Source organism: Drosophila ananassae, chromosome XR, assembly GCF_017639315.1.
Source record: "Drosophila ananassae strain 14024-0371.13 chromosome XR, ASM1763931v2, whole genome shotgun sequence".
Taxonomy (NCBI): Eukaryota; Metazoa; Arthropoda; class Insecta; order Diptera; family Drosophilidae; genus Drosophila; species Drosophila ananassae.
Genome location: NC_057932.1, coordinates 15,403,943 through 15,413,789, shown reverse-complemented (window position 1 = coordinate 15,413,789; position 9,847 = coordinate 15,403,943). Strand labels below are relative to the sequence as shown.

The 9,847-nt window shown below is 37.1% G+C and overlaps 3 protein-coding genes across 4 annotated transcripts; 2 read left to right on the top strand and 1 right to left on the bottom strand.

Annotated features, from left to right (window-relative positions):
• The first annotated feature begins 326 nt into the window (after positions 1-326).
• On the top strand, positions 327-1,496 carry LOC6505212 (60S ribosomal protein L30). Of its 2 annotated transcripts, XM_001965520.4 has the most exons (4): positions 327-448; positions 518-571; positions 641-786; positions 1,274-1,496. In XM_001965520.4, the coding sequence occupies exons 2-4, from the start codon at positions 551-553 to the stop codon at positions 1,440-1,442; spliced, it is 336 nt and encodes a 111-aa protein (XP_001965556.1). In that variant the 5' UTR covers positions 327-448; positions 518-550; the 3' UTR covers positions 1,443-1,496. The 2 variants fall into 2 exon arrangements, with proteins under 2 accessions (XP_001965556.1, XP_014760320.1); XM_014904834.3 differs by lacking the exons at positions 327-448; positions 518-571 and having other exon boundaries at positions 639-1,023.
• A 2,849-nt stretch (positions 1,497-4,345) lies between these two features.
• LOC6505213 (tyrosine aminotransferase) lies at positions 4,346-8,328 on the top strand. Its single transcript, XM_001965521.4, has 4 exons — positions 4,346-5,086; positions 6,958-7,472; positions 7,535-7,828; positions 7,886-8,328. Exons 1-4 carry the CDS (start codon positions 4,732-4,734, stop codon positions 8,228-8,230), a joined length of 1,509 nt encoding a protein of 502 aa, XP_001965557.1. The 5' UTR covers positions 4,346-4,731; the 3' UTR covers positions 8,231-8,328.
• On the bottom strand, positions 8,232-9,842 carry LOC6505051 (plasminogen receptor (KT)). Its single transcript, XM_001965522.4, has 3 exons — positions 9,671-9,842; positions 9,365-9,605; positions 8,232-8,748 (listed from the first exon to the last, which is right to left on the bottom strand). The coding sequence occupies exons 1-3, from the start codon at positions 9,758-9,760 to the stop codon at positions 8,615-8,617; spliced, it is 465 nt and encodes a 154-aa protein (XP_001965558.1). The 5' UTR covers positions 9,761-9,842; the 3' UTR covers positions 8,232-8,614.
• Between the last annotated feature and the right edge of the window lie 5 nt (positions 9,843-9,847).

Here is a 9,847-nt window from a genome sequence, read left to right as displayed (position 1 = left end):
TTTTGCTTGGGTGGAATATATTAAAATTAAAATTTTCGAAAATAAGGCGCCAACCAAGAAGGCTCCAAGGGTGTAATGAGAAATATCGATATTATTGTCATCCCTAATAACGATAACCAGACGTGGAGCTTTATTATCGGAGCTTCGTGACGAAGACTGCAGTATTTAACATACAAAAAAGTCAATTTGAGAGCTCGGAAACGATTATAAAACTATTTTTCCTAAATACAATAAAATTACCTTTAAATTGTATAATATAAAAACAATTTTAGGCACAATTTTAATGCGTTGCTTACAATACTAAACAGTGTTAACACCGATAGTATTACCAACACTAAAAAATACTGCACTACTAATATCGATAACTCGGTGCAACCCTGCCTACATTTACGAACGTGCTTCCGGTTTTCGGCTCGTTCTGCCTTTTCTCCCGTGTCAGCCGTCAAAGGTGGGTGTGTTTTTCAGCCATCCCAGTAAAATAGTGTACTGATATAGAATTATTTACATATTCTTGCAGGGTGCCTTGGTCGTCTATTCATAAATCAGCAAAATGGTTGCCGTCAAGAAACAGGTACCTAAAATTTAACGCGTTTTCCAAGAACCATGCTGACAATTGTGTTTGTTTTTTGTGTGTTTTTAGAAAAAGGCTTTGGAGAGCACCAATGCTCGTCTGGCTTTGGTGATGAAGTCCGGCAAGTACTGCCTGGGCTACAAGCAGACCCTCAAGACCCTGCGCCAGGGAAAGGCCAAGCTGGTGCTCATCGCCAGTAACACTCCCGCCCTGAGGTGAGATCCGCGTGCTTCTGAGTAATTTGAGTAATTGCACCGGAGTTTTCGTCGTTGCTGGAACCATATGGAGTCTTGCTTTATGCTGACTGAGAAGTATGATTCCGTCCTAAGTTTGGACAAAAAAAAAAAGAGTTGTTTTAGTCTGCGGATTATGTAAATCAGAATCGGATCGCTTTGCTTCGACTCCACATGGTTCCACTAACAGCGGATGACTGCCAATTTTTGGTGCTTGTGGTAAGAAAAAAATATAAAATAAACAACTACCACGTGTTAAGGAGAGTGAGGGCGAAGGCATCCTCCTAAATCAGGGACTACTTTGCCCACACTCTCCTCTGTAAATGATGATCATTTCTATTCCGATCAAGATGACGAATCTTTTTTATTACTAGAGACTCTTTCTGAAGACAAAATCAACTTTCTTATAGTTGATAACCATGAGCCACCAACAGTTACTTATACTCTTTATTGTTTTGGTCCATTTTAGGAAGTCTGAGATCGAGTACTACGCCATGTTGGCCAAGACTGAGGTCCAGCACTACAGCGGCACCAACATCGAGCTGGGCACTGCCTGCGGTAAATACTTCCGTGTGTGCACCATGTCCATCACCGATCCCGGAGATTCTGATATCATTCGCTCCCTGCCAGATAACTAAACAGTTGAACTTTTTGTTAATCTGTCAATAAAGATAATACTTTTGGGTAAAAAACATTGTTTTATAAAATTAAATCTATGACAAGGATTAAAATGTATGGTTTTGAAGGGATTTGTGGAAATGAATATATTATATATCCAATATAGCTTAATATACTTCTGTACTTTTCAAGATTCCAAGATTATTTGACAGCTCTTGTCTTAAATTTAAAACAAATTACGTAACATGTTGGGAGTTTCTTGTTTTTTGAATCGGGAATCGGGTGATAATCAGCCCATATGGATAGGCGTAAAAATAATCGCGGTAACTGGGCAGTAAACAAAAATAACACAAAAAAAAGAAGTTCAAGAAAACCAGCTCGGAGCAAGGTAAACAGGAGGCTCGATCGAACTGATCGAGTAACCGACAGACCGACCGACCGACCAACCGACCAAGTGACTAACTAACCTGGCTCGGATCTGTTATTATAATGGTTGTTGTGATGCAATGGCAAGGCTAGCGCGAAAAACATATTTTTGTTTATTACAAAATGTAATGCCAGTCTCAGCAAAAACAATATCAAGTAAACCAAAAATATTATTGTTATTATAGAGGGTTTATTTTCAAGATATTCACATTCTAGATTGGAGCTTTAATTTTCTATAAAATGGATGCCGAAGGAGTTATAAGATAAAGACTGGAAATGATATTGATGCTTAAAATTTATAGACTTTATAGACTTGGAGATGTCTCTTCTATAAGTCAGAATATTTATTTGAAAGCCTAATATATTTAAAATTATATAAGGAACAGCTGCTGTGGTGAGTAAGCAATACCGGGGCGGGAATATTTAAATATCAAATAAATATTAAAATCCAAAACAATATCAATGAAAATTTAAGTTAGTTAATTAGTTGCTAAAATACTTTATAGATCATTAGTATTAATCCTAATTTTAAAAAATAAAAGAAAGCTTGAAGCTTCCTTTAAAATCCAATTCCAAAATCCAGGTGTTCCATTAAAAAACTGACGTCTATTTAAATTTGTATTCGTTTTTTAATCCTCTTGGGATTATATCTATTTATATAATAGTCGTCATTTGATGCAAGTGTCTGAATATTCAATTAAAACAAAGTCTGAGTTCATATTTGCGACGTAGTTGGAGAAAACAAGCGATTCCTGTCCTGGAATCAGATCTAGTATAACCGGGATAAAAAGCTCTCCGGTTTTGGATTGGAATTACGTTGTTAACTATAGTTGATCTATATAGTCTATATACGATATATAGTATTAATAATTCTCATGCATATTCGGATATGATAATTAGTTCGATTACATCAATGAAATAAATTATCTCACTGCATTCCGATTTCTCCAGATGTCCAATATTGATTCAAAAACATATATATTTTTTTTAAATTTTTTAATACCTGAAGGGGGGCTAGAATAGATCGTAAATAATTGGTTTATCTCGCTTGTAATGGAATTAGTAAAATATTTACACAGAAATCGCTTAAGATTCAATTTTGATAAAAAATTTAAATAAAACAAATGATACACTCATTTATATAACAGAAGGCATGACGGAAAAATGTACTTTTAAAATTCCACATTAAATAGAAATGAATCACTTGATTTAATTTAATATTAAACCCTTTTAAGTACAGACCAGACGGTGAGGAATTAATTTTTAAGATCTTCAATTCTATTGTTTGCAAAGTAGAGAGGAGGATTTCCCGGTTGTGCTAACTGTTAACCTAGTATTCGTGATAAGAATTAAATTAAGTGAAAATATTTTCTCAATAAGTGAAACTTATATGACTACAAGTAGGTGACAAAAAAAAAAAGAGATTTTTTTCAATTAACATTTTCATATTTTTTGTATGGAATGCGGAATGATTATTCAACCATAACAGATACAGTGATAGTTCTAGGGGTTTTCTTATTAATATTAAATTTATTTTTATATAGAATATGAATTATTAAGAAAAAGGGAGTATATAGAAGGAGTATAAAGTTCTTAAAATATAAATAATAAAGGAATCATAAAAATTTTGGATCAAGTTTAGTTCTAGAGTTCAATGTCCGTTTGTCCGTCTGTCCGTTAGTGTCTGTATATTTTTTTATAGATTATAGATCCTTTTTTTATATAAATAAAATATTCAATATAAGTATATATAAATATAATTTAATATATAAATAAAATTTTGGATCAAGTTTAGTTCTAGAGTTCAATGTCCGTTTGTCCGTCTGTCCGTTAATGTCTGTTTTATTCGAATTATAGATCGTTTTTAATATAAATAAAATATTAATTGTAATATTTATTATAATATTATTTTAATTTCCTTAAATCATTTGTATTTTGTTGAGTGGAAATGTTTAATGAAACGATTCCAGAGCCACGTGCTTTCTTTCCAGGAATTATAGGGAATATATAGTATCTATGGGTAACCCTATCGTTCCCCCGACTATCCGATATGCAATAATGGCTTTGGTTGGTTGGGCTCTCGATTTCGACCAAGACATTATAGACATTATAGACAACTTTGGCGCATTTTGAATAATATAATGTAGCTCGGCGATGCGACCGACGACTGTTGTTGTTTATTTCAAATTGAAGTGACTGAAATGAAAAAAAAATCTGGTTCCGAGGTGGGCCGAGCAAAATATATGAATATAATTTCGAGACGGCGAGTATTCAAATCAGACATAGTTGTTGTTCTTTTTCTTATATATATTTATATTATTTTGTTATTTTTTTTTTTTTTTTAATCGAAGTTTAGCCCTCTCGGCTCCGGCTCCGGCTCCGAAGATCCAAAGTCAGGCGCGTGCTAGCCGGAGGTTTTCAGAGTGTGGTGTGTGTGTTAACCCGAATGCTATATAATCGGGGTAATATATATGGATATATGTTTATACATAAGACCCATATAGCGGCGTTGGAGCGAAGCCGCCAGCCGCCAACCGCCAGTCGCGAGGAGATAAAAGCCCCAAGAGATCGCCGAAGTAGATCAGTTTAGTTCAGAATTCGCAATCGACTAAAAGAAAGTCCAATCTAACCAATATCCAAAAATCCCGATTTTTTAAGGGAATATCAGATTATAAGGTTTATCTTAACTGTAAATGATAGAATCAGATCATACTAATGCTCGTCTGGAACGATAAACAGGATACAAACTTTACATTTATTTGAGGAATTTCTCAAACTCAGCAAGGATTACGAAACAGCCCGACTAAGTCCTGGAAACAAAAGTCCTTTTTTTTTGTAAATTTTTTTTCGTTCGGTTTTTAATTGAATTCCTGCCTGGTGATAATGCCCAGCAGTGTGGCCAACGAGAGCCAGTTCAAGCGATTCCAGAGCAACCCCAGCCGGGTTAGCTGCCCGAGCCGGAGTCCCAGCGATTCCCCGGACTCTCCGTCCGCCCATACGCCCAATTGTGATGCCGTCGAGGAGGCACTGGCCGAGCTGCAGCTCCAGTCGCAGGACCTTCGCTCCAAGGAGCTACTACCCAATGGCAATGGCCTGGTTAGCGGTAAAGGACGACGTTCTGGATGGCACGTCAAGTCCTCCAAACTGGCCCTCAACACTCACAATCGCATCCGGAACATTGTCGAGGCTCTGAAGATCAAGCCCAACCCGGAAAAGCCCATGATTCCTTTGTCCATTGGTAAGTGAAATTGGGTGTTATATATGAGGAAGAAGATATGTTTTTTTAGGAATTTTATTAACATAATAATATAATAAAATATAGAGCAATAGAGTTTACGAAAGCTATGCCTTTTAAGGATCTTCATATTCAGGTCTATTAATACTTTTAATTCTTTTACTTTCCTTGTTAAAAAAAATGAAATTAGTTAAATTATATTAAAATATACAGTCTCTATTCTTCCCTGACAATTTTTTTTCTTCATTAAAGCCAATCTTTTGAAATTAAAAACATCTTTAAATTTTTAAAAGACACTTTTAAACCTTATCGTCTTTATTTTTATTTAAATATTCATTCTAAAACAAAATAAATCATTTATTTATTTTATTGAATGTTTTAATACACTTTTAAAAACGTATTATATTATCCAAACTAAATAATTTAAATTATTAACGGCTGAAAATAAAGTTTTCATTCAAATTATAAAAAGTTAGGTTAGAATATCGATAAGAAATATCGATAAAAGCGTTGACTAAAGTTTAATATGTTTTTCAAACTCAATTATTTAAGTAACAAGACTCCAAATTGAAGATATTATTATGAAAATAAGTTTATAATTAAGTAAATTTATTTAAAAAAGTAGTTTGTTGATTAATTTTAAGCTTAAAAGTACAAATTTTAGAGTTTAAAAAACTGATTACATTTAGAACATTAGAAAGAAGGTTTGTGATGTTTTATAGAAAAATTAAAAAGTTAAATGGTTTTTTCAATAATCTATACTTTTTTTTACTAATATTATAATTTAAAACGACTTTAAAATTTAATACTCTCTAAACTTCAAAAGAAATTCGAAGAATTTCATTTTAGAACCCTGAGGTTTCCTGCAATATCTTATTTAAAAAGTAAATATTTAAGAAAGTTTAATAAAAAGGTCTGATAAATAATTAACAAAAAATCTTACTAACCTAAAAACTTATGTAATTTGATTCAAAAACTAATAGCTTTGCCACAAATTAGCCTAAAAATACAATTTCGCCATATTCTGGCCATCAGTGAAGTGCAAACTATCTAGTTTAAGGGAACCTGCTTCTGATTTTGATATAAAATTATATAAAAAGATATTAAAACCCATCAGATACAAGATCGGCAAAAACAACTCTGACGTATGTCGAGTTACCACAAGTTTTGCGAACTAATTTGAATATTTTTATATATTTTTTTTTGTCTTTTGTTTTTGGCCATCTCATTGGCAAGTTGATTAAACTAGTTTAGTCTTGTATTAAAAATTAATTCATTAATGATGCCCAAAGAGATGCATTTAATTTAATATATATACTATAGCTATACTATATATCTCTAGCCAGTACACACCCACAAAAATTAACCAATCAGAGATCGGATGATTTTCTCTTTTTATTTTTTTTATTAAATTCCCGCGTGAAAGATTTTGTTTTAGGAAATTTTATATTTACTCTTAAATATTCCACTTTTTTCTTTCTTTTTTATTAAGATTTAAAATATACGATATACCTGAGATATAAAATTTGTAAGTTGTTCTTATGTATTTTTTTTTTTTGTTTTTTTTTTAGTAATGTCGTATTATTTTTGTAGCAAGGCACGCGCGGTCTGGAAAGGGTATTTGCATAAAATGTAGTTCCACCTGTTCCACCTGTAGGGGGGGTAGCTCGGAGGAGGGTCTCCGAACCAGAAAAATATTCCAATTCTGATATCTGAATCTGAGTCGCCGTGGCGGGAATCGGTCGCTAGTTAGGCGGAAACAAACGGGTTAGCCATTGACCCGATGCAGTCTCTGGGATTCAGATTCTGGGTGTCACCTGATTTTTATTTTCAGAATAAATAAAATAATTAATATATATGATTCTATTTTCCAGGTGATCCCACTACCTTTGGCAATCTAAAGGCCGCCGATGAGACCATGAAGGCGGTCCTCCACTCCCTGGAGTGTGGCAAGTTCAATGGCTATGCCCATACCCAGGGGCATGAGGCGGCCCGCCAGGCGGTGGCCAAGTACAGTGCCCACCAGCGTCCGGATGGCGAGATCCAGAGCGACGAGGTGGTCCTCTGCAGTGGCTGCTCCTCGGCTCTGGAGTACTGCATCCTGGCCCTGGCAGATCGTGGCCAGAATGTGCTTATTCCACGACCGGGATTCTGTTTGTATCACACATTGGCCGAGGGATTGGATATTGAGGTGCGCTACTATGACCTCCTTCCGGACCAGCAGTGGCGCGCCGATCTCGTCCAGCTGGAGAGCCTCATCGATGAGAACACGGCCGCCCTGCTGATCAACAATCCGAGCAATCCCTGCGGCAGTGTCTTCGATGAGAAGCACCTCCGGCAGCTCATCGCCATCTGCGAGCGCCACTATCTGCCCATCATAGCCGACGAGGTGAGTCCCCAGACTTTCCCCAAAAATTAAAAGAAATGTATTTATCCTCCTATCCCTCGCAGATCTATGAGCACTTTGTGTTCCCTGGCTCCAAGCACTTGGCTGTCAGCAGCCTGACCACCGAGGTTCCTGTCCTGTCCTGCGGAGGACTCACGAAGCGCTTCCTGGTGCCCGGCTGGCGAATGGGTTGGATCATAATCCACGATCGCAAGCAGCGGCTGGGAGAAGCAGTTCGTGGTCTGAAGAACATGTGTGGCCGGATCCTAGGATCCAATACCATCATCCAGGGTGCCCTGCCCGAGATCCTGACCAAGACCCCACAGTCCTACTTCGATGGAGTGATTGATGTGCTGCATGTGAGTTTTGTTTTTCGTCCTTCGATCAGGATCACCTCTCAAGACCTCCCATTTTAGTCCAATGCCTCGCTGGCCTACAAAATGCTGAAACAGGTCCAAGGCCTGAACCCCGTAATGCCCAATGGAGCCATGTACATGATGATCGGAGTGAGCATCGAGCGATTCCCGGAGTTCAAGGACGACACCCACTTTGTCCAGGAGCTGGTGAATGAGCAGAGTGTCTTCTGTCTTCCAGGTAGTTGTTTCGAGTATCCTGGCTATGTAAGGATCGTCCTGACAGTGCCAGGACTAATGATCGAGGAGGCGTGTGCCCGGATGGCCGAGTTCTGTGAGCGCCATTACAAGAAGGACTCTCGGGACATAATCGAAGACGGACTCCTGGACGAGAATCTGGGCTTCTGAGCTTGGGAGCAGAACATTTATTAGACCATCTAGACTACAATTTGTATCGAGTTTATGTATATAATACATTATATAATATATATATATTAACTATCCAATATAAGGAGTATTGTCTCAAAAAATTGCTGCAAAAATTTAAGCTGGAGTTATAGAGGAAGAAGTGATTTTAAAAATATAACTATATAGTATAGTGTGGTAGTTGAGCCATCAGGAGTTAGGAGATTAATGGGATTATGAGTTATTATCTTGCAATTAATATTCTAATAAGTAAAAATCTGATTTAAAGCTATTCCAGATTATTGGAAAGTGATGGCATTTGGTGATGGATGATGTATTTGATGGTGAAACCCCTAGCCTGTAAAGTATTCAAAAGATATATAGCTTCTACATGTGGTGCGGATGCATTTTCTTCTCCATTTCGACTTCAACTCGCGCCTCATCGATGCCAGCCACGGTGGGCAGTCCTCCGGGCCAGTGGAGCAGCTCCTGTTCGTGTTCCATTATCATATTGGCCTCCGCTGGGGAATAATTAGAAAAATTAATTTATTAAAATGGGTTTAAGGGGTGGGTTTGATGTATTTTTAACTATATCTGGGAGTTTAAAAGGGGGTTTCTGAACATGAAATAGCTGGAAATTGAGACAAACTTCTGTTTTGGGCTTGACTTTAAAAGTATCTATATAACTATCTCTCTATCTATCTATCTATCTATCTATCTATCTATCTATCTATAAAAGATAAAAATCTACCTATCTATCTATCCATCTATCTATCTATATAACTATCTAACTATCTGACTATATACCTATTTATCTATCTCTCTATCTTTCTACCAATATAACTATCTATCTATCTATCTATCTGTCTCTCTATCTATCTATCCATCTATCCATCTATCCATCTATCCATCTATCTGTCTATATCTCTATCTATATAACTATCTAACTATCCATCTATCTATCTATCTATATAAGTATCTCTCTATCTATACATCTCTATCTATATACCCCTCTATCTATCTATATCTGTTATATCAGTTCAAAACATAGATTAAAACTCAAAATATTACTGTAGATCCCTTCAACCTTCCTCTCATAAGACTCCTATTCCTTAAGGAACTACCTCTATAACCCACCTTGGATCCGATGCAGCTTACTGCCGTAGGCCCAGTCCGTGTAGTAGCCCACCACGAAGGTGAGTGGCAGGAGCGGAGCCAGGGCGGAGACCCGCTTGACCCTCTGGTAGTAGCTGGCACATCCATAAACGGCACTCAAGTAGAAGCCACTCAGCCAGTAGAAGAGCTCCCGGTGCTGGGCAATGGCCAGTGCCTGTTCCCGCTGTTTGATCTGGTAGTGCATCTGAATCCATCGCTCCATCTACCCAAAATCGGTTATATAAAATGGCCAATATCCTGGCTATATCTCTGGCTATAACCACTCACTTTAAGTTCCTGGCACTTCCGGTAGGCCGGATCATCGTGCTCCGGATAGCCACTGCCGGTGGTTTTCTTACAGGAGGCCGTGGCACCCATTTCTTGGCGAATCTTCAGTCGGTTGGTTCGGTTCGGCCTCCTCGGTTAACTATTTTTGGGGACTGGCCACTCCATGCTTAGAGTTGC

Coding starts and splice junctions, on each gene's coding strand:
- LOC6505213 (XM_001965521.4), top strand. CDS start 4,732: ATGCCCAGCAGTGTGGCCAACGAGAGCCAGTTCAAGCGATTCCAGAGC. Junction 7,473..7,534: donor TGCCCATCATAGCCGACGAG/GTGAGTCCCCAG, acceptor TATCCCTCGCAG/ATCTATGAGCACTTTGTGTT. Junction 7,829..7,885: donor GAGTGATTGATGTGCTGCAT/GTGAGTTTTGTT, acceptor CTCCCATTTTAG/TCCAATGCCTCGCTGGCCTA.
- LOC6505051 (XM_001965522.4), bottom strand. CDS start 9,760: ATGGGTGCCACGGCCTCCTGTAAGAAAACCACCGGCAGTGGCTATCCG. Junction 9,606..9,670: donor GGAAGTGCCAGGAACTTAAA/GTGAGTGGTTAT, acceptor GATTTTGGGTAG/ATGGAGCGATGGATTCAGAT. Junction 8,749..9,364: donor TAAGCTGCATCGGATCCAAG/GTGGGTTATAGA, acceptor ATTATTCCCCAG/CGGAGGCCAATATGATAATG.
- LOC6505212 (XM_001965520.4), top strand. CDS start 551: ATGGTTGCCGTCAAGAAACAG. Junction 572..640: donor TGGTTGCCGTCAAGAAACAG/GTACCTAAAATT, acceptor GTGTGTTTTTAG/AAAAAGGCTTTGGAGAGCAC. Junction 787..1,273: donor AGTAACACTCCCGCCCTGAG/GTGAGATCCGCG, acceptor GGTCCATTTTAG/GAAGTCTGAGATCGAGTACT.